Source organism: Diabrotica virgifera, chromosome 2 (genome assembly GCF_917563875.1).
Source record: "Diabrotica virgifera virgifera chromosome 2, PGI_DIABVI_V3a".
Taxonomy (NCBI): domain Eukaryota; kingdom Metazoa; phylum Arthropoda; class Insecta; order Coleoptera; family Chrysomelidae; genus Diabrotica; species Diabrotica virgifera.
This window is the reverse complement of record NC_065444.1, coordinates 5,353,457-5,381,396: the sequence shown is the minus strand read 5'-3', so window position 1 is coordinate 5,381,396 and position 27,940 is coordinate 5,353,457. Positions and strand designations below refer to the sequence as shown.

Below are 27,940 nucleotides of genomic sequence, written 5' to 3'. Positions count from 1 at the left end.
CTGTATGGCGCAGAGGCATGGACACTAACGGAAACATTAATGAGAGAGCTGGAGGCATTCGAAATGTGGGTGTATCGACGTATCCTCAAAATATCCTGAACGACTCACGGTAGTAGTCATTATCCTTCCGTTACTCGCGCCAATTTTTTGTGATCGCATACTCGCGCACGGTGCTGAAGACCGGGTCCAACAACATGGGTCAGCAATATAAAAAAAAATTTTTTTTTGCAAAATTGTGTACAATTATTTTATCTAATGAATATATGATCATATAATTTTGTAGATATGCGTTTGTGTCCACATCATATTACTTTAATCAAAAGTAACTTTGTTCATCATCATCTTCATACGTTTCCACGTCAGTCGATACTTTCTCAAATAATTTTAATAATCTTTGCTTCTCCTTCTCGTAATCCATATCTAAATAAAAATAAACAAATATAGAAACATTGAAGATATGAAAAAGATCTTAAATTACATTACTAATTAAAACTATCGATGTCTGATCCAAACACAAAAATTTGTGCACACGTACTCACACCCGGTGTACCACACCGTGTTGCCTAATAATAAAAGTACAATACTCTTTTTTACACTGCACGTGGATTTCACCCACAGTTGACTGACGACTGAAGAGGTATATGCAGCAGCAATTCACAATCTCCACTAAAATCAGAGTTATAGGAAGTTATTTACATGGCCGGTCTCACACACTGTGTGCGAGTAACGAAGGTTTATCAAGTAGCAGTATCAAGTAGTCGTTATTATCAAGAGACGGAGAGACGGTTACGGACACTCGTAGCTCAGCGGCAAGGATCTTCCTTTGAAGCTCCTACCATCAATACTGTATCGTCTGCATATCTATATTGTTGGCCATTTACTACAATACTACCTTCTGATTTCTCCAAGGGTTCTCTAAAGATGTTTTCAAAATATATATTAGACAATTCTGGTGACCATATGCAACCCCCGTCTAACTGCTTTTCCGACTGTGAAGATCTCGGACACTTCATTTTCGAAATTAATTGTTATTTAACAATATTTATTAAAATAACCGAAAATTGGATAAGATATAACGTGCCGGATTTTTGACACGTTACACTGATATGACATAAATTAAAAGGGACTATACCTATTAAAAGATTACATGACGTTATTTATTATAGTTAAGGCGAATTAACCGCAATTTGAATAAAGAATACCTATTTCAACGTCTCGATTTCCACTTAGGAAATCGTTCTCAAAATATAAATATAATATACTGTTATATTCCTCATTGATATAAGAAATAAAAGTTTATAATTATAAATTAAAGTCAAATTAAAATAAAGGTTTTCATTTTTCTCGACCACGGGCATGTAAATTTGGAACACCCTGTATAAAACAAATTATGTATAGGTAGCTGTTAAGAGAGTGATTCGGAGAAGTGTTTACGAACCGCGGGAACAATACGACTCCAGTAAACAATTAGAGTGATGTGTACAAAGAAAGTGTTCGCGGAAGGATTTGTCATTAACCACCGCTAACTAATACTCTAGTGAATAAGATAATAGGTCATTAAATTTGTAAATGTTGTATTAATGTAGAAAGTAAAATTGAAATGGGGAATATTATTTTTTCTTGAAATCCATTAAGATATTTAGAAAAAGGAAAGTTGTGTTGATAAATACGGATAATTGAAAGTTGCTTGGGATTGGTTGATTTTTGAATGCTGGAAGGGGTAATTTGGAAGTAGGAGAATGGATGAGAGATATGAGGCAGAATGTTTTTGGCGATCGAAAGTCGAAGGCCAGTTTTCGAGAGGTGTGTACAAAAAAGTAAAACGCCGGTATAGTTATTTTGTTTTTTGTGAAAATTAAAAAGTAAGATATCGAGGAACGAGTGTTAGGCCGAGTCGAGATAGTATATAACTCCTTGAGTCTAGAGTATCCCAGTTTTGTTGAAGTGTTTAAAAAAGGTAGAACACGGCATCAGGAGAAGGCAGGAACGAGAGCTGTACGAGGCGTAGTTTTCAGAAAGGAGCAGAGGCTTTACTGGGAAGCTGGTACGAGTCGTTTGATCGCAACCCAAGATAGGAGGAAACGTGTTTTGTGTGAAGACATTGTCAAATCATCAGTAAAGGTCAGTCTATTTTGTTATGACATGAATGTATGGTTTATGTATTAAACACCACATTGAATATTGAGGCACACAATCATTATTAAAAATTTTTCATCAAACCTAAATCAATTTATCACTGATAAATCAAAATAGTTCATTTTAAATAAAATAACTTTGGAGACAAAAAGAAATAAGATTCCCATGTTTGTAAGTTTGTATTAAATAAATAAAGATAAGATATAAGAAATATTAAGCATTGAGTGCCATTTAGATAAAATAAACGATTTTATAATTTCTAATTGAAATTCATATGTGTGTATTATTTTACTCTCTTTTATCTATCCCGATTAGGAATCCACTGAGAAATATTTTGAAGCCACGGAAGTAAGTAATTGATATTATAATTTAGCCCTGAGATTGACACTATATTGGTATTTGATTTGTTTGATTAATGAGATAATTATTAATTAATTAATTAAAATAAATTACATCTGAGAACAGCATCAGATTTCAAAATTAAGATCACAACAATACAAACAGTTCCAGAACAATACATGGGATGCTTAAATATTCGTAAAGCTTTGAAAATGCAATGTAATCTATTAAAAAGAAACGAGAACACAACGTTAGTCTTACTTTTCAATCTTCAGTGTTGAAGCTACAAAAGAATGAGGCAAAAATTTTTGGTAATAATTACCTGCGGTTTTTTGAAAACCTGATGTTTTATTTATCAATAGTTATTTTTATTCTAAAACCCTATTGTGACAAATTTTCCCTTGTCTATAGAATTATCAAGGACTGGCCTATTCAGAGAATTCCAATTTAACGAACTCTCAGTTTGAGGAAAGTTAGTTGGTGCGTTTGGGATAAATTTGTCGATTTTATGACGTTGGGTTGGAGTGATTTTGTACCAGTTATCGATGGGCTCTTCCAATGGGACACTAGTAGAGACGTATATGTTACGAAGAACTGTCTCTGTGGAGATATAAATATTGCGGAATTGGTCTATTGTTGTTTTATCGCAAGCATGAAATTGGCATTTTTGCTAAAGGATAGTTTTCATTGAGATTATTTTGTTTATGGGAGATATTGTGTTGGTTAAGTTTAGAAGAGTTTTTAATTATTTTCTATTCCCCTATATTATTTGATTATAGATATTGCTCTGAATTGACCAAAATGGATGACAATGCAATCTTCTTTTTCTTTTAACATAATAACCCTGGACTACTTAGATGGGAAATAGGCCACAATTAAATTGAAAAATAATTTTATTAACGTTTCGACGCCCAAATTGGGTCCCGTTGTCAAAATGATTATTTTGACAACGACACCCGATTTTGGGCGTCGAAACGTTAATAAAAATTATTTTTTCAATTTAGTTGTGGCTTATTTCACATCTAAATAGTTATTCATAAAAATGCCAAAAGGAAATAGCTTCAGAACAACATAGGTTCCAGTATTGTGGATATTTTCCTATCTACAAGAGATTTCCTAGACACCTCTCTACAAGATATAGTGTTGGAATATGGCAATATTTTAAGTTAAGTACAACGTTCATGTGTTAATTTTATAAGCCGTTATGACCACAATTATTATTGGTAAAGTTTTATCTACGTAAAAAATGGCATTTTTATGTAATTTTTCTGTAACTTTTCCAAAAATTTATTTCGGCCTCCAACAACATCAAATTATTTTCTCTCATTTTCACAAAAAGGTCGATTTCTCGCGGTCTTGATATTTTCCATACGTTCGAATTTACAGAAATGGTTTAGCTATAAACACGTTAAATTCACATAAAACCATATGGAAAAGTGAGGAAAAGTATAAAAAGTCAAACACTTTTCCTTCGCCAGTCTTAGAAGGGCTAAATAGCCATTACGCGTCGAAAACACGCATTACCGTCACATCGCAGCCACAATTTATAAAAAAATACTTACTTGAATGATGCGTATGGTTGCCTTGTGTAGCTCCAGATGGCTTGTCGCGTCCCATTTCTTCGTCGGATTTCATGTGAAGGAACGAAAGTGTGGAATCACGAATCGCCTCCTCTTCGAATTGTTGCCACTCCAGCGGGATGCGTTACCCTTTCGCGCGAAAACGAGGTTAGAGAGGAGCAGCACGAAGCGCTCCACCAATCGATAGGTGCACACGGGAGTCCTTACAATCAATTAAAAGCTCACCAATCGTAAATCTGGAAAGAAATGTAAAGCGTTACAAAGATAAAGGATATTGATTGCATAAAGTAATAAAAGACAAAGGTTTTAATTCGCAAAAGGGATAATGGTTGTTAGAAATTTGGAACATAAGTTCTTTTTCTACGATGTCCCTTGGTTTTAGTTATACAGTGATGAGCACGCTAATAACCGGCAAAATAACGTAAAAGAAGGAAAACATAATACGTTATGAAATAAGAAGAGATGCAAAAGAAGATGAAAGAAGAAGAGACCTGTAAATTTATATTACATTACATAGTTTTCCACGTTTAGACGTATCGAAGGAGTACGACAATTTTTACTGTGACAGAAGAATTTTATAAAATTTTATAAAAACACTTTTTTTAAAGAATTTTATAAAATTCTTTAAAAGAATTTGTGAAAAAAGAACTTTAGAAGTCTGTGACTTCTTAAGAAATCACAGACTTCTAAAGGTGGGAAAATATATAAGGTAATGTAAATTTATAGGTTTCTATCGTTAATTTTACCCCTCTACTAGTTTCACCTCTTTTTATCTCACAACTTAATACGTTTTCTATCTTTTGAGTTATTTTGTCAGTTATTAGTTATTAGCGTGCTTATCACTGTATACGCCAACTATAAGTAATTATATTTTGAAGGCAATATAAAAAAAATAGCAAAAATTAGATTTGGTTGTAATGACAATTACATTTTTAACTAACTAAAGTTTGCTGTTTCGATTTCCACTTTGGAAATCGTTGTCAAAAAACATAATTTCTAAAATTTTACTAAATAGGCATATAACTAAAAATTTGTTATTAGTAGGTTATGTTTTTCAAAATTGATGGTTGGCGTTCTTAGCTTCGATCTTGTAGGCAAAAGTGTGCTTATGTTTAAAAAAAAACACTCGCGCTCAGGCATAATCTCAGGGCAATGTTTTTACCCTCAGAATATTTAATTCTGACTGTTTTGGGTGTGTTTTTTTGTATTATATGTTTGTGTAATGTGTTTAGATTATACAGGGTAGATAACGTAGATTATACAGGGTGTTTGGTAAAGAATGGGCCACAGCTTAACCTTAGATTCCTGAGCTTAAAATAGGTCGATTGAAACTAACTTACCTTAGTGCGAAAGTTGATAATAACCGAAATACAGGGTGTTAAAGTTAAACTTTTATTATATTTATTCTTGAATATTTCCTGACAGGCATGGGATAACAAGACGGAATTTGGTAGGCAGGGGTTTTTTGGGATGATAAATCTAAATTCGCCACCAAAAATGATGTATTACCCAGAGAGCGCCACATACGTCTTTCAGAGCTCATTTGATATGTTCAATTTTTTTTATCCCCCACTCTACATACTTTTTGCATCAAAACTTTTACTCTCTTAATATTTTTACTTAAAAAAGTTATACTACATTCATCTCGCTAAACTTAACTGTTTTTGAGATAAACGCATTTTAATTCTGCGGTGCAACATAATTTTTTGCATAATATTATTGTAGTTACACCCGAAAAATAAACTTTAACCATAATAATTGTATAAGTTCTTCTATTTATTTCATCGCATTGCAAAGCCCATTTAAACTAATTTGCGATACATTTTTGGAAATTATTATGGTTTATTTTTCGGGTGTAACTACAATGATATTATGCAAAAAATTGTGTTGCATCGCAGTTTAAACTGCGTTTATCTCGAAAATGGCTGAGTTTAGCGAAAATGTCCGTAGTAGACTCTACAAGTAATGAATATTCCATCTTTATACCAATCACATAATAAACACCATTATATTATCATTACATAGATACCGTATCTTTCTCTATAAAATAAAAAAACATGGTAAAACAAAAAAAAAATATGAGAAAATGAGTACCCAGTAGATTTAGACAAAAAATCGTCATGACTGTGTCACAAATTGTGTGACGCACTGTAATCACACTCATAAATTAAATTTATATTTAAACTGCTTGTTTTGGTTAAAACTGCTCTTAATTCATCACGTCTATGTAAAGTCGACGCCATTTTGATGTGGCATACTATGTTTTACGCGAAAAATAAACAGAAATGCGTGATTGCAATAAGACAATACACTAATAACACCGTCGCGTCAGCTTCTGAAATAATCACCAAATAGTTTTCTGTGGCTTAACATGAATACATAAGGTTTGCTCCAACCCGTCACAAAAAACGTTGTTGAACGGTTACGAGTATGCGCAGTAACGAAAAATGTGTTACTGCGCATAATTATTCGTCATTGCGCATGCGCGTATTAGTTCAAGAATGGATTTGTATCGACTTGGAATAAACCTATGTTCATGTACATAATATTATATAAAATTATTAATATAATTTCAAAGGTGCCTGGTTCAAGTGGGATTTATAGAGGGATTATGATATACAGGCAATATTATAAAAATAATAATAATAATAATAAATGATGGTTTTGCTTGTTTTCGATTCAGAGGGTTGCACACCAGCTAGACAGGCACTGTTTCTACCCTTTCAGGCGTCATCAGTAGCTTTCGATAGTGTGCCCACCTCTGAACCGAAAAACAGCTCCACCATCATTTTAAAGGGTATCTGAAAAATAATTCAAATTTCCCATCAGACGCGATACAGCAACATCTACTAACAAATTGAAGAATCTCAGATGCAGAATCCACCAATTTAATAAATTAAAATGGTAGATAGTATTTTAAAACTGAGATTTTTCGTGTTTGAAAGTTCTTACTGGTACATCCTTAATCTGCGACTTTTTCAATTAATAAGACAGCAGACGACGAATATAGAAAACGAAAGGGAAACGATCACATTTCGCTTTCATTCGTCTAGGAAAAACGGACAGCAGAGGAACTTTCAGTACTCAAATCCGAGTAAAGGAAATAAAAATAATAAATGATGGTTTTGCTTGTTTTCGATTCAGAGGGTTGCACACCAGCTAGACAGGCACTGTTTCTACCCTTTCAGGCGTCATCAGTAGCTTTCGATAGTGTGCCCACCTCTGAACCGAAAAACAGCTCCACCATCATTAAGGATGTACCAGTAAGAACTTTCAAACATGAACAATCTCAGTTTTAAAATACTATCTACCATTTTAATTTATTAAATTGGTGGATTTTGCATCTGAGATTCTTCATGTGTGATGGGAAATTTGAATTATTTTTCAGATACCCTTTAAAATGATGGTGGAGCTGTTTTTCGGTTCAGAGGTGGGCACACTATCGAAAGCTACTGATGACGCCTGAAAGGGTAGAAACAGTGCCTGTCTAGCTGGTGTGCAACCCTCTGAATCGAAAACAAGCAAAACCATCATTTATTATTTTTATATCCTTTACTCGGATTTGAGTACTGAAAGTTCCTCTGCTGTCCGTTTTTCCTAGACTAATGAAAGCGAAATGTGATCGTTTCCCTTTCGTTTTCTATATTCGTCGTCTGTTGTCTTATTAATTGAAAAAGTCGCAGATTAAGGATGTAGTAAGAACTTTCAAACACGAAAAATCTCAGTTTTAAAATACTATCTATTATTTTAATTTATTAAATTGGTGGATTCTGCATCTGAGATTCTTCAATTTTCAATATTATAAGTTTATAAAAAATCTTATTAAGTCACTGTTTCACCATTCATTAACGATTTTATCACGTCACATAAATATATCGTTTTAACTCGCGGTTGTTTCTTGTACGAGCTTTAATTGTTTTTAGCGGGTTAACGGTTTGTCTATATCGGATTAGGGTTTTACACTATTGCAGAGAGAGGAAAAACGTTTGTTTAGTAATAATGGAACCTAGAGAAAGGTTCGCGTTAATAGTTAAACCCAGTGGAAGGTTCACATACTTGGAAAGATGTGTTGCCAACGACAGTTAACACAAGAGAGTTTTTATTCTTCGGTGGGTATCACAAGAGAGGTATATGCATTTCTGTTACCTTTGCTGGTCAACATTGGAGAGTTCTTCTTTCGTTTTTTTTTTCAATGTCTACTGTACATACGTAGTGAGTGAGATGGAGTCAGTAGTATTAGTAAGGAAAAATTAAAAATTTAGGGTGAAAATTATAAAATATTACAGAGAAAAATATAATATTACTTTTCCTATGTGAATAATTGAACATAATATCTATCCCTATATGTAGGATTGTAAATATTTTATCTTAATTTTTAAGATACCCTGTATATAATATTTCTTTAATTATTCGTATTTACAAACACGAAACGAGCGGTTGTCGGCGAGGCTCTAAAATGGACAGATGGGTGGGCGTATCTAATCGAGGGGTAGTTTAAGTGAGCAGTTTCTGTTTATTTTTAAGACATAAAAATAACAAAGTAGAGCCCTTTGACCCAATTTTTATTACTAATAGGCTAGTTCCCGCGAAAGCGAATTAAACCATGAAAAGGGGAAGATTAGCAGTAAGGGAATTTTGGTTGTGTGAGAAATGAAAACTGGGACAAATACATCCAAGAACTAGATCCGAATAAATCCGGGTTCTGGAAAGTATCTAAAATATTAAGAAACGAAAGAAAACCAATACCAGCCCTACACGGAGCAAATGGAATAGTATACACAGAAAAAGAAAAGGCAGAAGTCATGAAAGATACCCTAGAACTGGGAAGCACAAAGAACTTTCATCAGGAAGAAGACCTAGACTTCACAATAGAAGTAGAAAACAACGCTAGAAGGTTAAGAAGAAGAAAGGGAAGAATAGCCCTAGAACACACGTCTCCTGAAGAAATTAAAGAACTCCTAAAAATGGCAAACGCAAAAAAAGCGCCAGGGCCTGACAATATAACAAACAGGGCAATAAAAAACCTGCCAACAAAAATAATAGTTTACATCACGAACATTGTAAACAGTATACTAAGACTAAGATACTTCCCGGATAGATGGAAAGAGGCAAATGTTATTATGATAGGAAAACCGGGGAAAAATGGGAGCTTTCCACAAAATTACAGGCCAATAAGCTTACTACCAGCAATAAGCAAAATAGTGGAGAGAATATTTCTTAAAAGACTAAAACAAGAATCAGAAGCTCTAGGAATCATCCCAGAATCGCAGTTTGGTTTTAGATCAAGGCACTCATGTGAGCTACAAGTACTAAGACTAACGGAGTACATAACAAAAGGGTTCAATGAAAAGATGTACACAGCAGCAGCCTTCCTCGACGTAAGTAAGGCCTTTGACAAAGTATGGCACGAAGGTCTGCTGCATAAAATGCATGAGAATGGATACAGCGAAGCGATGACATGCCTCCTTGCGTCATACCTTACAAACCGAAGGTTTAGAGTTCGAATAGGGGCCACCCTGTCCGAAGTCGGAACATTGGAAGCGGGAGTGCCTCAAGGAGCGGTACTATCTCCTTATCTGTACACCATCTTTACGGCAGACATACCTACAGATGCACGAACCCTACTAAGCCTATATGCGGATGATACGGCAATAGCAGCAAGTAGTAGAGACCCTAACCTAGCCAGAAATCACCTACAAAGAGCCCTAAACCAACTGCAGGAATGGTGCATACAATGGAAAATAGCACTAAACCCCGAGAAAACACAGGCTGTAGTGTTCCAACACATATATGGTAGACCAGAAAGAGAACTAAGAATGGAAAACACAAACATAGAATGGAGTAGACAAGCGAAATACCTAGGGGTTACGCTTGACAAAAGGCTCACGTACACAGAGCACGTGAAACAAACGGTCCACAAAGCCAAAGCCTTAAGAAGTCAACTCTCCTCGCTGATAGGGAAGAGAAGCAAATTAAGATTCAAAACAAAAATTAGAATGGCTAATAGTATAATCATACCAACTCTCACATATGCATCTGCGGCATGGGCACAAACATGCAAAACTAACAGAAAGAAAATCCAGGTAATCCAGAATAACATAATAAGAGATGCCCTAAATGTACCCAAATACGTACCAGTCAGATACCTGTATAACAAAGACACGAAGCAGAAAAAGATCCTTAGAATGATGGATGAAAAAGCATATGAAATTTTTAATAACATAAGAGACCATCCAAACAGTAAACTGAGAGAGTTGACAGACTATGATGAAAACATACGTACTACACACAGAAGGCCTAAACATCAAATAACAGGATATAGGGAAGTCCCAGAATAATGACCTCAAGAAATTAAAGACAGTCGCACAGTCGTAGGAACATGCAAAATAGTTGTGAAAAAATATATAAATAAAAAAAAAAAAAAACCGAGAAACTGCGTTGCTCTACGGAGTAGCGAAGTTGATCACTAAAAACAAGATACATGAAACCATCAGCTCAATAAATTTAGTACTGGTAAAATCAAGGTGTAAGTATGAAATGCAATATAGACCCCTCTGGTCCTTTATACACAGCCACTCAGGCTGAAGGCCTCTCAGGCAGGTCAATGAGAGACCATAGCGCGTACCTGAGCATCGAGACCCTGTCCGGCAAGCACGAGCTTGATGGCCAGACCTTGCGGCTGCTCGGCTGACGAGGAGAGCAATACGCAAGTATTGTCAAATCGGCAGCTGAGTGACCGACACACACCAAAGTCCGAGCGGAGGGACACCAATCCAGGTTGGTGTCTCTCCGTTCGGAACACACATTTAGGGACTTCAGTCCAAAATCATGAAAAACATAAATAAACTCAGTAAAGTAATTAGGGAGAAAAGCTAAACAGCTACCCCTACAGATAGGTGGCCTAACCACAACCATGACAAGACGGAGGGTGTTACATTACCGAAATCACCCGAAGTAAAAGTTCAAAGCCTCCCCTTCGTATGTCACACGTTGGGGAGGGGTGGAGGAAAAAACCTGGGGGTCAGATAGGTACCGCTCCGGAATGATATTCTTCGGGAGCGAGACCGGTTTAATCTTCGGACATGTGGGTCCCGCTGACTAGCAGTGGTACACACATGTTCCTAGAGGTTGGGTTGAACGAGTGTGTGTGTGTGGGAACGAATACATTTAGTCGATGATAACACCATAAACGCGACGGACCTATGTTCTTAGGTTAAGGGATAATACTTAGACGGGTATTATATTGATTAGACGCAAATTATTTATAAATACATTTCCCTTTTGTAAGAGTAAGAACATGTAAGATTTTTGGTCGCAATTACACAAGTACTTTTATATTTCGATAATTTAATAGTAACAATAATTTAGACACCTATTTTATTAATTAAAACTATTAAACATCAAACGGACTTTTATTACGATCGTCTTTAAACAAAACCTACAATGAATAATGCAGTAAAATTCTAATTCAGTAAAATTGTTCTCTTTAATTAATATTAAACTTGATCTTATCAAATGGGTATACCATTACAATAATACACAACCGGATGTAGGAGGGATTAAACTGTGCAAAGTTGAAGTCTTGTATGTAGACGAGACGACTTATACATTTTTATATTTACCAAAAGCTTTAGTAGATTTTAAGCGATGCGTAATATTTCGTAGCTTTTAACTCACAATAGATTTAATCAACATGAAATGCTCTCGTCACAAAAGCTTTATTTATAAGGGAAATGTGCATTTGTTAAAATAAAATATAAACGGAATAAAAGGTTTTTTCGTATGTATATAATGCATTCTTTAGTTGTAGTTATTTACAATTTAAATACAGCAAACTCAAAACGACGACGTATAAAATTTAAATGCCCGAAAGCTTGTATCCGAATAATTTCGTTTTAAAAATGCAGTAGATATATCAGGATTTCAAGAGTTTAAAAGTTAATTCAATGTGATTTACTAAATCAGTCTGTGAGCTGTACGGAGTTAATTTAGGTACATATTTTAGCACTAGTGCAGTGTTTTTTATTTCGTCTTTTATAATAGATGTGTTCTATTTTTCAGTAACGAAAAATGTTGTTGTAGCGATGATTTTTCGTCTAAATGTGGTGAGGTAGGCAGTCTTTCTTATTTTTTCTTCTTATCATGCTTTTGTACAAATACATTTCATTTATGAGAAGAGAAATAAGAAGTCCCATATCTAAACAATAAATCTGAAACTTCTCGTGGAACCACTTTCTGGTAACATCATCCTTAATCTCTACCTTTTACCATTTATAAGACAAGAAGACGACGAATAAAGAAGACGATCTGTAGCCCCACTGAAGACGTCTGGAAAGACAGAAACGTACGTATAGGAATGGTGCATTACCTCCGAACCGAATTGAAACTTATAGCCAGGGAGGTAGTGTCAAATTTGACCGGAGCATTTTAGCATGGCTGGTTTCTTATTATTTAGGTAGGTGCTCCAAAGCTTATTAACAAATGATGTGTCATCTGGCCCAAAACCGGGGATTTTATTCAAAAAAAGGTAAAACATGAAAGTTGATGGACCAACGCTACAGCTTAAATGTCAGATATTTATATACGTTACTCAGAACATTTAATGGACTTGCCTACTTGGCGCCTACCTTTCACTCAGGAGATCGGGGTTCAAATCCTGGGGCGGAAAATTCTTTTTGTTTTTTAAATTACATTTTATTTTGAAAAATATTTATTTTTATAATACCACGTTTTTATTATTTATACGAGACAATATAAAAAATCTGTATGTCTTTTATAGAATTATGCATAGAACTTATGAAATAGCATAATATATACATTTGATCATAAATATTATGATTCACCTTAATAATAAGCAAAATTGCTGTACATGAACCCCTGAAGCTTCCTGAGTTAGTACGACCAATCTAAGTGAAAAAGGGGGTTGGCCTCCCCACCTCACCCCCTCCTGACATTTTTTTATCTTTTTAGACAAACTGTTTTTTGCATAATTTTATGTTATGTAAAACCAAAAAATACATATAACCCTAATTTTTCACTTTTCTATCACCAACCCCCATTTTTCATAGCAATCTAATTATTTCCCTGTTCTCTATAATATATAAAAATGAATTTTTGTCTGTATGTCCCTTATAGAATCGTAAACTATGCATTTAATCATATAATGGCCTCAAGCAAAGTTTTTGTACTTACATGAACCCAGGAAGGAGTTAATACGACCAACCTAAGTAATCATTATTTTGTGATGTCTGCGTAAATAAATTATTTACGCAGACACCACAAAACAATAAGTATGTATTGTTTATTAGAAAAAAGTAGACGCAATATTTTTGAGTATTTTTTGGCTTTCTGGTAATTTTTAGGTATTTAACTTTTAAACATTATTTGGTTCTAAGGCGGTACGAAGTTTGCCTGGTCAGCTAGGTAATACTAAAAAAATATTCTTGGACTAGTTTGGCAAAGACTAAAAAGTATAAATTATTAATTTATGAATTTTGGATTGTAAGAAAAAAGCGTCCACATGGAACAAGTGGAAGAAGGTCTGAAAACACTTGAGATTACCAATTGGAGGAACAAAGCCAGGAACAGAACAGAATGGCGGAAAATCTTAGAACAAGCCAGGAGCCAAAAAGGGTTGTCGAGCTACTGATGATGATGATGAAGAAAAAATCGTCAGCTGCATTATGTAGGTACATGGCAAAAAATGTTAGCTGGCCAAGTGAACGTGACAGAAAAATACGGAAATCCCGTATCATTTTTTCTTCATCATCATCATCAGTAGCTCGACAACCCTTTTTGGCTCCTGGCTTGTTCTAAGATTTTCTGCCATTCTGTTCTGTTCCTTGCTTTGTTCCTCCAGTTGGTAATCTCAAGTGTTTTCAGACCTTCTTCCACTTGTTCCATGTGGACGCTTTTTTCTTACAATCTAAAATTCATAAATTAATGATTTATACTTTTTAGTCTTTGCCAAACTAGTCCAAGAATATTTTTTTAGTATTACCTAGCTGACCAGGCAAACTTCGTACCGCCTTAGAACCAAATAATCTTTAAAAGTTAAATACCTAAAAATTACCAGAAAGCCAAAAAATACTCAAAAATATTGCGTCTACTTTTTTCTAATAAACAATACATACTTATTGTTTTGTGGTGTCTGCGTAAATAATTTATTTACGCAGACATCACAAAATAATGATTACTTAGGTTAGTCGTATTAACTCCTTCCTGGGTTCATGTAAGTACAAAAACTTTGCTTGAGGTCATTATATGATTAAATGCATAGTTTACGATTCGATAAGGGACATATAGACAAAAATTCATTTTTATATATTATAGAGAACAGGGAAATAATTAGATTGCTATTAAAAATGGGGGTTGGTGATAGAAAAGTGAAAAATTAGGGTTGTATGTATTTTTGGTTTTACATCACATAAAATTATGCAAAAAACAGTTTGTCTAAAAAGATAAAAAAATGTCAGGAGGGGGGTGGGGTGGGGAGGCCAACCCCCTTTTTCACTTAGATTGGTCGTACTAACTCAGGAAGCTTCAGGGGTTCATGTACAGTAATTTTGCTTATTAAGGTGAATCATAGTATTTATGATCAAATGTATATATTATGCTATTTCATGAGTTCTATGCATAATTCTATTAAAAGACATACAGATTTTTTTATATTGTCTCGTATAAATAATAAAAACTTGGTATTATAAAAATAAATATTTTTCAAATAAAATGTCAATTTAAAAAACAAAAAGAACTTGCCGCCTGAGTGAAAGGTAGGCGCCAAGTAAGCAAGTCCATTAAATGTTCTGAGTAACATATATAAATATTTGACATTTAAGCTGTAGCGTTGGTCCATTAACTTTCATGTTTTACCTTTTCTTGACTAAAATCCCCGGTTTTGGTCCAGCTGACACATCATTTGTTAATAAGCTTTGGAGCACCTACCTAAATAATAAGAAACCAGCCATGCTAAAATTCTCCGGTCAAATTTGACACTACCTCCCTGGCTATTAGCTTTTTTTCATTTTACTCATATTTTGAGAGCAAAGAATCAAGTTTCGTTGGAATTTTTCGTAGACAAGTAGACGGAATGTGACTGCATATTGTAGAGTCCCTTTCGTCTCCTGTATTCATCGTCTCCTTGCCTTATAAACAGTAAAATGCAGAGATTAAGGATGTTACCAGAAAGTGGTTTCACGAGAAGTTCCAGATTTATTATTTAGATCTGTGATTTCTCATTTCTCTTTAATACAGGGTCTTTGGTAAAGAATGGCTCATAGCTTAACCTTAAATTCCTCATCTTAAAATAGGTTGATTTGAGCTAACTTACCTTAGTACGAAAGTTGATAATAACCGAAATACAGGGTGTCAAAGTTTAACTTTTTTTATTCTTGAATATTTTCTAACAGGCAAATTTGGTAAGCGGGGTTTTTTTGGGAAAAGGAATCTAAATTCGCCACCAAGAATGATGTATTACCCAGAGGGCGCCACATACGCCTTTCAGCGCTCATATAATAGCTTCAATTTTTTTTATTACCCACTCTATATACTTTTTCAATAAAATTTTTTATTTTTTTAATATTTTTACTTAAAAAAGGTATTATACATTCATCTCTCTAAACTCAACCGTTTTCGAGATAAACGAGCCAACATAATCTGCGAGCATAATCTTAAATCTGCAAGCCAACATAATTTTTTGCATAATATCATTATAGTTACACCCGAAAAATAACTTAACCCGCGAGCAGTCGTGCTGTTAGAAAAAATCTTATTTTATCCTTTTTCGTGATAACTTGATGAAAAAGTTTGCAACATAACGTTCCTCTCGTAAGTGCCTCTAGAAAGGGTTTAGTAATGCGTAGGTTTAAACATGCGTATTAATATAAAACTGTTTTTGTAGTTTATGAAACCTTTTCACTGTAATATTGGTTTAACATGAATTTCAAACATAAAATCTGACAAAGGAAAATACTGGTATATTATTTAGAATATAGTTTTAAATATTATATCCACTTTAATAGTATTTACAGTTAGTCTGAAATGTTGGGATATAACATGTGTGAAATCAGTATTCACTAATAGTCTGTTAATTAGTCTGTTAATAGTCTGTAAATTATATAAAATTTATCCTGTTTGATATATTTAAAAAGTATTACATCTATGTAAAAGTGCTTTATTTATTAATGAATTGTTTTTTGTACCAGTATGCATTTAATTTATCACTTGATTTAATTAAAAATATAAATGTATAATATGGCTTTTATGAAAATATTCCGGAGATTATTTTAAGGTAAAACATTTAGTCCGTTCTTTAACCGTTCATTTAAATTGTGAGCGTCTTATTTATAAGTGATATTAGGTTTAAAATATCATTTTGCACCAGTTGCTGTTCTACGACACGATAGTGGGTGCACGTGTCTATCATATTGTCGCGGGAGATTACCGAAGAAAATTTGCTTAGATTCGTATGATATTGTTCAGTGAATGGTAACAACTTTTTGTCAAGTGTGTTAATATGGCTTTTAGACGTAAGTACACATTTTTATTTGTTTTAAAATATTTATTTTGGTGGATAGTCGTCACAAATTGTGTATGTTTACCTATTTAGACAAAATCATTCAATACTAATTTGAGGTTACAAATCCACAAACGTGTTTTGAAGAACAACACGTTTGTGAGGGTCAGGAGTGAGCGGTGTCAATGTAAGTTTTGAAGTGTTTCACGTTTATGTAGGCCGGGAGTAAATGGTGTAACAATGTAAAAAAAAATAAATAATGATTCAGTGAACAAAACTGGTAACAAGGGTTTCTTTTTCAGGAACAACTAGAAAAGTTGACATGGCGAGACTGGCTGCTCATCCAGATGAAATCTACGAACTGCTGGATGAAATTGATTCCGATTTGGAAATTGAACTCGGAGATGATGATGATGATTGGGTACCGTCTGAAGAGGAGAATTTGTCTGTACAAGATGATGAAATTGAAGAAAGTGATAAATCTGATGAAAGTGGAGACGAAAATGATTCAGCAGTTCCCAGTACTGTACAAAATCTCCAAAAATCATCAATGCTAAATTGGGGTAGAACTAATCCATTTAAAAATGAAAATATACCCGAAACAATACTTCCAGATCCCACTGAAGTTTTAACACCATGGTGTTACTTTGAAAAGTATTTAGGAAACTCATTTTTTCAACTGTGTGCAGAACGTACTGCACAATTTTATTTACAAAAACACGGAAGGGAACTTAAACCCAAAGTAACTCCTGAAGAAATAAAAATTTTTTTTGGAATCCATGCAGTGATGGGTTGTTTAAAATTCCCTCGAATTCATTTATATTGGAGCAGTCGCTTTAAACTTCCTGTAATTGCGGATGCAATTCCAAGAGATAGGTTGTACCTCTTGAGAGTCAATCTTCATATTGTAGATGTATGCACGGTAACAGAAGAAATTAAAAAAAATAATCGTCTGTGGAGAGTTCAGCCAATGATCGATTTAGTCAGAAGCCGATGTCGGGAATTAAAGAGAGAATCTGAAGCTGCATTCTCAATAGACGAACAGATGATTCCGTTTCTTGGTCGATGTGCTCTTCGGCAATATGTAAAAAATAAACCAAGACCTGTGGGTTTAAAAAATTTCGTTTTATCAAAAAGTGATGGTACTGTCCTAGATTTTGAAATATATCAAGGAACAAGTACCAATTTAAGAAATAAAGAACTGGGACTCGGACCGTCAGTCATCCTTAGGCTAGTGGAAACGTTACCGGTTAATAGCTTTGTATTCTTCGACAGATATTTTTCGACGATACCTTTGTTGCTCAAATTATCTGAGCTACAAATACATGGCACAGGAACTATTATGAACAATCGTTTTAAAGGATTTACATTTAAAACAGATAATCAGATGAAAAGAGGCGATTCTGAGCAGGTTGTTAGCAGTGATCAGAAGATATGTATCACTAAATGGAAAGATAATAAATCCGTTTTAACGGCATCTACGGCTTTTGGCCAAGAACCCACACATTTAGTCAAACGATGGGATAAAGCTAGTGCTAGTCGTGTAGAGGTTCCATGTCCAAACGTAATTAAAATTTACAACGAAAAGATGGGTGGAGTCGATATCTGCGATCAGATGATGGAGTGTTATAGAACTTTCTTCAAAACTCGCAAATGGACATTAAAGGTAATCCTACATCTATTTGATTTAGCTATTGTTAACAGTTGGATGGAATACCGTCGCGACTGCCGAAGTAACCAATACAAATCAAAAGATATTAAAGATTTATTATCCTTTCGCTTAGAACTAGCAGATTATTTGTTATGTGGAACGAAAAGTCCAAATACAGAAAACGTGGACACAGAAGATGAACATGAAGACCCTCGTCCAAAGAAAATGAGACCGTCACCTTTACCTTGCACTGACAAAAGATATGATGGTTTTAATCACTGGCCTGTCTTGGAAGATCTAAAAAATCCTTTATGTTGCAGATTGGAATCCTGTAAGAGTAGGTCAAGAGTTTCATGTAGCAAATGTAAAGTTTATCTCTGTATGAGCAAAAATCAAAATTGTTTTTTTAACTTTCACAACAAATAATGTGTTAAAAATATACTAGTTATTAACATTTGTAATAAATGACAATATTATGTGTACTTAATATTACTAATAAATGTTGTAAAATGTTATAATTTATTTGTTTTGTTTTCTAGGGGGAGTAGTCATACACTCCCAGTACTCACAAATGTGTCAGTCACACAATTGTGCATGTCATGCATATACTCCTGGAAAACACAATCGTGAGTATCAATAAAATCTGTCAAAGTGACATACCAAAATTCTGAAAAAAATTAGTATATCTCTTTGTTCCCATATAAATTGAAAAATAGACTGAACAACTTTATATGTCAACTTACATAGTTTCGGGAGTGTAAGGGTTAAAGGTAAAATATTGCTAAACCTCTAAATTTTAAAGAACCGCTTGGATTGACATGAAATTTGGCATACACATAGCTAACAAGTCAAACAAAAAAAGTGATATTGTGCCGATGTGTGCTTTTGTCATAGGGGTGAGTTTCACTCCCTTTTGGGAGCGAAAATATATGTCCGAAATAAGTTCGGAAATGGATAAAATGACTAATTTTAAGCAACTTTTGTTCTATGAAGTTCTTTCACCAAGTTAATACTTTTCGAGTTATTTGCGAGTGAATGTGTTAATTTTTCTACAAAATAACCAAGTATTCAGACGGTTTTTCGCAAATAACTCAAAAAGTAAGTATTTGGTCGAAAAAAAAAATTCTTATCAAAATTAGGGAGTAAAAAAGTAAAAAACATGGTGTTTATATTAGATCACTACAGGTACCTAGTAGAAGCAGAGTTATAGCTAATGAAAAATAGGTTCATATTCGTCAAGTTCCAAATCGAATATTTAAACGTGCCATAACCAAAAAACGAAGCACTTTTTTGGGGAAAACTCATTTTAACTTTTTTAAAGTGTTTAAAAAATGCTTATTTTGTTTTTTAAAAAAAATTTTTAGCATCAAAAGTAAACAAGTTACTCTCAAAATAAATTTGGTCCTTTTTTTGGTAAGAAATCGGGAGAATCACCCCCTAATTAGCATTTCAAATGAACTTAATTTTTACCACTTCACAAGTTTTTTACTCGCGTATGTATTGATCATATTATGATCTGTAAGTTTCATCGGTTCAAAGTCCTTATTTTTGAAAGAGCTGTAGTTAAAAGGGCTTGAACGAGTCACTTATCACGAGTGTATGCAAATTTAGAAACACCGAATCTTAACCAATTTTTGTCTTACAGAAAAACAAAATAATAAAAAATATTCAGAAAAGTAAAGCCGACTTTATTAATGTTTAAGATTTTTGGTATCTCTAACAATTTTTAAGTTATTTTGAAAAAAAAAGCATTTTTTTCAAAATTAAAATTTTTAAAAATTTTATTTTAAAACCATTTTTTTTTCAAAAATAAGCACTTTGAATCGATGAAACTTACAGATCATATAAATACAACATCAGTAAAGTAACTTGTGAAGCGGTAGCGATTAATTTAATTTAAGTTGCTAATTAGTTGGTGATCTTCCTGATTTTTTTTTGCCAAAACAATAGGGACCAACTTTATTTTGAGTGTAACTTGCATACATTTGATGCTAGAAATTTTTTTTATAAAAACAGAATTAAAGCCTTTTAAACACTTTAAAAAAGTTGTAATGTGTTTTCCTTAGGAATGCTTCATTGATTGGATATTTCACATTGAATTATTCCATTTGGAATTTTTCGAATGTGAACCTATTTTTCATTAGCTATAACTCTGCTTTTGCTAGGTATAGAGACCTAATATACAGGGTGTCCCGAAAAGATTGGTCATAAATTATACTACACATTCTAAGGTCAAAAATAGTTTGATTGAAACTAACTTACCTTAGTACAAATGTGCTATTAAAAAAAGTTACAGCCCTTTCAAGTTACAAAATGAAAATCGATTTTTTTCAATATATCGAAAACTATTAGAGATATTTTACTGAAAATGGACATGTATCATTCTTATGGCAGGAACATATTAAAACAAAATTATAGTGAAATTTGTCCACCCGATAAAAATTTTATGGGGGTTTTGTTCCATTAAACCACCCCAAACTTTTGTGTACGTTCCAATTAATTCATTATTGTGGTACCATTAGTTAAACACAAGGTTTTTAAAACTTTTTTGCCTTTTAGCATTTTTTCGATAATCCAGTTTTTATCGAGATGCGCCTTCTTTTTTAATATGTTTACATAAAAATTTTGTGGGGGTTTTGTTCCTTTAAACCCCCCAAAATGTTTGTGTACGTTCCAATTAAACTATTATTGCGGTACCATTAGTTAAACACAGTGTTTTTAAAACTTTTTTGAATCTTAGTCTTTTTTTGATGAGTCACCTTTTATCGAGATGTGGCTTCTTTTTCAAAATGTACCTAAAAATATAAATTATAAATAAATTTTCAGATTATTAAGAAGTTTCTATAATCGTACTTAACCATATAAAAATATGTGGTTGATGCGACAAATATTCAAAATATCTCGATAAACACTGCCTTATCGAAAAAGTACTAAGAGGCAAAAACGTTTTAAAAACATTGTGTTTAACTAACGGTGCCACAATAATAATTTAATTGGAACGTACACAAAAGTTTGGGGGGGTTTAAGGGAGCAAAACCGCCATAAAATTTTTATGGGGTGCACAAATTTCACTTTAATCTTTTTTTAAGATGTTGCTTCCATAAGAATGTCACATGTTCATTTTCAATAAAAAATCTCCAATAGTTTTCGATATATTCGAAAAAATCGATTTTCATTTTGTAACTTCAAAGGGCTATAACTTTTTTTGTGTGCACTATTGTATATAGGTAAGTCAGGTTCAAACAACCTATTTTTGACCCCAGAATCTGTGGTATAATTTATGACCAATCTTTTCGGGATACCCTGTATACAACGTTTTTTTTTTCACTTTTTTATAGGATATAGTTTTGCTAAGGATACTTTTTCGACAAAATGCTTACGTTTTGAGTTATTTGTGAAAAAAACGTCTAAAAACGTGGATATTTTGTTGAAAAATGAAAATATTCACTTGCAAATAACTCGAAAAGCATTGATTTGGTGAAAAAACTCTATAGAGCAAAAGTTGCTTAAAATTAGTCAGTTTATCCATTTCGGGACTTATCTTGAACATATATTTTTTCACTCCCGAGATGGGGTGAAACTCACCCCCAGGGCAAAAGCACACATCGGATCTATATCACTTTTTTTCTTTGACATTTTAGCAGGGCCCCCGCTACCATATGTGCAAAGTGTGCAAGGCACACGGGCGCCATCCTTTAGGGGCGCCAAAACCCGGGGTTAAAAATTACAAAAAAAAACAAACAAACAAAAAACTAAAAATTAATTTTAAAATAAAAGTTGAGAAATATAAATAGGCTAGGTATAAATACGAGAAAAGGAGGAGAAAAACAGAATACTTTGGCGATATAATTAGAGGACCTAAATATCATCTACTTCGCCTTATAATACAAGGATAAGTGGAGGAAAAGAGATGGATTGGTCGAAAGAAACTTTCATAGTTGCGTAATATTAGACAATGGTGTGGTTCCACGGTAGAAGAATTATTTCGTGCAGCAGCCAATAAAAAAAGGTTCCAGGAACTTGTAAACATGATAAGGGCCAACGTCTGAATACGGACACGGCGCCTAAAGAAGAAGAAGGTATAAATACACACGAAATTTTATTAGTTTATCATCCAATAACTGCCGATTCTTATGTGTGAGAACATGTCAGAAGTCAGTCATTTTAATTTGTTTTGTTATGATTTCATTATGTTTGTTTCATTTTGATATTTTAGTCTACAAATAATATAGCTCATTTACACACGGTTTTTGCTGTACATTTTAAAGAACCGCTTGTATTGACATGAAATTTGACATACACTTAGCTAACATGTAAAAGAAAAAAGTGATATTTTGCCCATGTTTCCTTTTGCCCTGGGAGTGAGTTCCTCCTAAGTTTTCACCCCCAAGACCTTCTTGGGGGTGAAAAAACATACGTTCAAAAAAGTCCGGAGTTGGATAAAATAACTAATTTTATTCTAAGCAACGTTTTGGTTGATTAACCAAATATCTATTCAGTTTTTCACCAATTTAAAACTTCTCGAGTTATTTTCTAGTGAATATGTTTATTTATCAACAAAAACCCCGTTTTTAGATGGTTTTTCGCAAATAACTCAAAAAATAAGTATTTTATCGAAAAAAATGTTCTTAGCAAAAATATGGGTTATAAATAAGTGAAAAAAATGTTTTAGATATGAAGTCTGTAAACCCAGTAGAAGCAGAGTTGTAGCTAATGAAAAGTAGGTTCTCGTTCTTCAAGCCCCAAATCGAATTTTTCTACGTGAAATAACCAAAAAATGAAGAACTTTTTGGGAAAATGCATTACAACTTCTTTACAGTGTTAAAAATTGCCTAGCATCAAAAGTAAGTAAGTTATGCTCAAAATAAAGTTGGTCCCTTTTTTGGGTAAAAAAATCGTAAAAATCATCACTTAATTAGCATTCCAAATGAATTTCATTGTTACTGCTTTAAAATTTACTTTATATTTTGTGTATTGTTTATATGATTTTTAAGTTTAATCGGTTAAAAGTGCTCATTTTTGAAAAAAAACTTGGTTTTAAAGTTTTTTTTTAATTTTGAAAAAATTCCATTTCTTTAAACTTTAATAATTAGTGCTACCAAAAATCTCAAGACGTAAAAAATGTAGGTTTTGCTTTTCTGAATATGTAGTAACTTACTTACTTTTGATGTTAAAAACTTAGAGAAACAAAAATAAAGCTTCTTTTAAACATTTTAAAAAAGTTACAATGAGTTTCACCCGGATAAGTGCTTGATTTTTTGGTTATTTCACGATGTGATACTCGATTTGGAATTTGACTAATTAGAACCTAGTTTTCATTAGTTACCTACAACTCTGCTTCTACTGGATCGACACACTTCATATATACACCATTTCTTTTTACACAATGTGTAAAACCTGTTTTTTTTTATTGAAAAGGAACATATTCATTTGCAAATAATTCGAAAAATATTGACTTAGTGAAAAACTCCATAGCAAAAAAGTCGCTTCAAATTTGTCATTTTATCCAATTCCGGACTTTTTTAAACGTATATTTTTTCTCCCCCGAGAAGGGGTGAAACTCATATTCAGGGCAAAAGCACACATCGGGACAACATCTCTTTTTTCTTTGACTTGTTAGCTGTGATGTGTATGCCAAATTACATGTCAACCCAAGCGGTTCTTTAAAATTCGAAGGTTCCGTAATATTTTACCGTGAGTTAATATTTTAAATTTTTATTCCCATATAAATAGTTAATCATTTTACCGTGAGTGAATCGACTATAAATATGACTTCTAAAGTTCAATTTCTCGCTTTATTTTAAGCACTCACCTACCTACCTTAAAAAAATAAATAAAAATATGATCACAAATGCCTTAAGGGGCGCCAATATTCTTTTTATGCACACAGGCGTCAGTAACCCTTACGGGGGCCCTGCATTTTAGCTATGCGTATGCCAAATTTCATGTCAATCCAAGCGGTTCTTTAAAATTTACAGCACAAACCGTGAAAGAATGTACTAATTTGCATTTTATTTAAAATTTCTATGCAAGGATGGCACGAAAAATCGTAAAGTGTTTCACATTTTTCTTCAAACAAACATTTCTCAAGCAATCGATAATCAACGAGATGTCATTGACATTATTTGACATTGAAGGAGCTTTTGATTTAATCTCCAGAATTACAAAAGTTCTTTTAATGCTCCAGTCGGTAACTGTATAACAGTAACTTATTCTAACCTAATCTAACTACATTTGTCCAAGCTAAAGTCTTACTCACCAGCATTTCTTTAGTTTATACAGGGTGTTTCATTGGTAAAGTAACATACGTTAACTGTAGAAAGAGGATACTTTGGCGGTCTCAAAAATACCATACTCAATGGGTCTTACTCCATTAATAACAAAGATACTGGGTGTTTTATCTATTTTGCCATTTTCTTAATTGGTTCATAACTTTTTGACCACACTGTATATTTATTTTATATTTGGCACGCAAATATCATTTAAGGCGTACAATAAATTAATTTATTTACAATTGTAAAAAATCCAGGTCCGGCTTAAAAAATATTGGAAAAATGTTCCGACCCCAAAACAACACCTTGTACATTAAATTTTTTTAAAATGGATTTTTCAGTTGAAAAGAGGATAAAAACTAAATTCAGTGGTATACTTTGAATTTTTGGCAAAATGATTTTTCTGGTGAAATTTGGAATTTGAATTCTGAAATTAAGTGAATTGCGAGAGCTCTAAGTAGAACAAAATTGAAATACAGCTTACAACTTGTCAACCACACTGTATATTGATTTTATATTTAACACGCGAATATTCTTCTAGGTGTCCAGTCAATTAATTTAATTACAATTATAAAAATCCAGGTCCGGATTAAAAAATATTGTATAAATGTTCCAACCCAAAGAAACACCTTGTATATTAAATATTTTTTTTCTACAACCGTGTTAAAAATGCAATTTTTAGCACTCCATACGAGCGTTAAAAATGCTACTTTAAGGCACTAGTGCTTTAAAATATTTTTAAGGCACTGCAGTTCGTATTGACCGAATAGACAATTTTGATGTAATGTCAAAAAAAATATAAAAATGGAATGTCAGTCACGTTCAAGTAAAAGTTTTTGTAGATATTGTCCTGTAATTACGTTTGTGGAAAAAATATTGTATGATATGCGTGTTAAAAAGTACATTTTTAAGGCACTCATGTGCGTGCCTTAAACGTGTACTTTTAACACTTATATCATAAATAACTATTAAAATGGATTTTGCATTTAAAAATAGGATGAAAAACAAAATTAGTGGTATACTTTGAATTTTCGGCAAAATGATTTTTCTGCTAAAACTTTGAATTTGAATTCTGAAATTATGTGGATTGCAAAGCTCAAAGTAAAATAAATTAAAATATGACTTAATTTTAATTAATACCATTATTTAATCTAATTTGGTAAAATATTAACATTTGCACACATAACAATAATTTTTGATGACCCCCTCTGTGGCTCAGTGGTAAGAGCGTCTAGGTAAAAGTTTGAATGATCGTGAGTTCGAATCTCACCAGGGTCAGAAATTTTTCGTTTATTATAAATTAATAAATGGAAATAGTTTCTGTCCTTGTGGGATCGGTACTCACCGGAGGGACCGCAGACGTTCAGATACAATTAGCGTCTCTTTGCAAAGACAATGACGTCGACTTTGCAAAGTAACAAGACACTTACTCAACACACACAGTACACATGACGCTAGGTACCTAACTACAAAAATTTACCGTACCTACGTATAAAAAAATAATTTTTGATGATGATAATTTTGAAAAAGTACTTTAGTTTTGAATAGTGATTATTCTGCAAATTTTCGCTGTTTTGTTGTAACTTTTAGTTATTTTCTTGATTAAAGTGATGTATTCTTTATTGACCCTTTATTATTTATTCATTATTTAGATGCAATGATTTACAAAGATGAATATTCGCTAAAAACTATTTTTCAAATATAATAAAAAACACTAAAATATTAACATTTTACCAAGTTAGATTAAATAATGGTATTAATTAAAATTAAGTCGCATTTTAATTTTTTCTACAAGAGCTCTCGCAATTGACATAATATCAGAAATCAAATTCAAAATTTTACCAGAAAAATCATTTTGTCGAAAATTCAAAGTATACCACTAATTTTGTTTTTCATCCTCTTTTCAAATGCGAAATCCATTTTAAAGAAAATTAATATACAAGGTGTTTTTTGGGTCGGAATATTTACACAATATTTTTTAAACCGGACCTGGATTTTTTATAATTGTAAATAAATTAATTGATTGGACACCTAAAAGAATATTTGCGTGTTAAATATAAAATCAATACACAGTGAGGTTGACAAGTTGTAAGCTGTATTTCAATTTTTTTCTACTTAGAGCTCTCTCAATTCACTTAATTTCCGAATTCAAATTCAAACTTTCACCAAAAGAATCATTTTGCCGAAAATTCAAATTATACCACTGAATCTAGTTTTTCATCCTCTTTTCAACTGAAAAATCCATTTTAAAAAAATTTAATGTACAGGGCGTTGTTTTGGGCTCGGAATATTTTTCCAATATTTTTTAATCCGGATCTGGATTTTTTACAATTGTAAATAAATTAATTTATTGTACACCTTAAATGATATTTGCGTGCCAAATATAAAATAAATATACAGTGTGGTTAAAAAGTTATGAACCAATTAGGAAATAGCAAAATAGGTAAAACACTCAGTATCTTTGTTATTAATGGAGTAAGATCCATTAAGTATGGTATTTTTGAGATCGCCTAAGTGTTCTCTTTCTACAGTTAACGTATGTTACTTTCCCAATGAAACACCCTGTATCATCAGTAGTTGACAACTCGGTATTGCGATAAAAAAACATCATAAGAAAAAAGCTGGAATATTTAGGCCACATTAGAAGAGGTGCGAAATATGAGTAACCGGGCCTAATGAATCTGGTCACATTTAAATACTTTTACCCTCCGGTAAGTGCAGGTAACAAATAAATATGTAAGAAAGTGGTCACAACAAGCGCAGGTACTACGACCCTAATTAGGTAGGCACTAAGTACCTTTTAATCTAAATTTAATGACTTTCGTACATATTTAATAACTTTATTTAATATTTTCGGGCGATCCATCAGTTCCAATATGGAGGTTGAAGTGCAAACAAGTGAAAAAATTTTGTTAGCGAATAAATATAGCTTGTGAATATAAAGACAAAAGTTCTGATATCGGAAATTGGTTGCTTTTGTGTTTTGGTATGGTTCTCCTAGATAAAAATATTGTTAGTGACTTTTTTGTATTTGAGATGATGGAAGTGATGCCAAATGATACGCGAGTTATACAGTTTGCGGACTATCTAACTGATCATTATATTTCCGAAGAATCTAAATTTCCCCCAAACATTTGGGCGGATGCTAGTGAAACAACAAACGCCTGTGAATCTTTCCATTCACACTTTAGCAATTCATTTCATTACTGTTCGCCATCAATTTTTGATTTCATTACAGTTTTGACTAAATTTCAAAATGAGGTATATCAAATGTAACAGTATAAATTCGCATACTTTACGAAGAAAGCGCTTTTTGGAGAATCTTTCACAAGATCTTAAGGACAATCAAATTACAACCATGCATTTTGTAAAAAGTGTTTCTCACATATATTGTGCTACAATAAAATAAGATATATTTTTTGTATTTTAATATTATACTTGTACCTAC

The 27,940-nt window shown here is 32.9% G+C and overlaps 1 protein-coding gene across 1 annotated transcript in view; it reads right to left on the bottom strand.

Moving 5' to 3' along the window:
* The window catches only part of LOC114324661 (KH domain-containing, RNA-binding, signal transduction-associated protein 2-like), a 1,309,325-nt gene that overhangs the window by 986,672 nt on the left and 294,713 nt on the right, over positions 1–27,940 (bottom strand). Inside the window, exon 4 of the mRNA XM_028272525.2 lies at positions 4,038–4,291. Within this exon, the coding sequence (XP_028128326.1) occupies positions 4,038–4,110 (73 nt within the window). The 5' untranslated portion in view covers positions 4,111–4,291. The remainder of the gene's footprint in view (positions 1–4,037; positions 4,292–27,940) is intronic.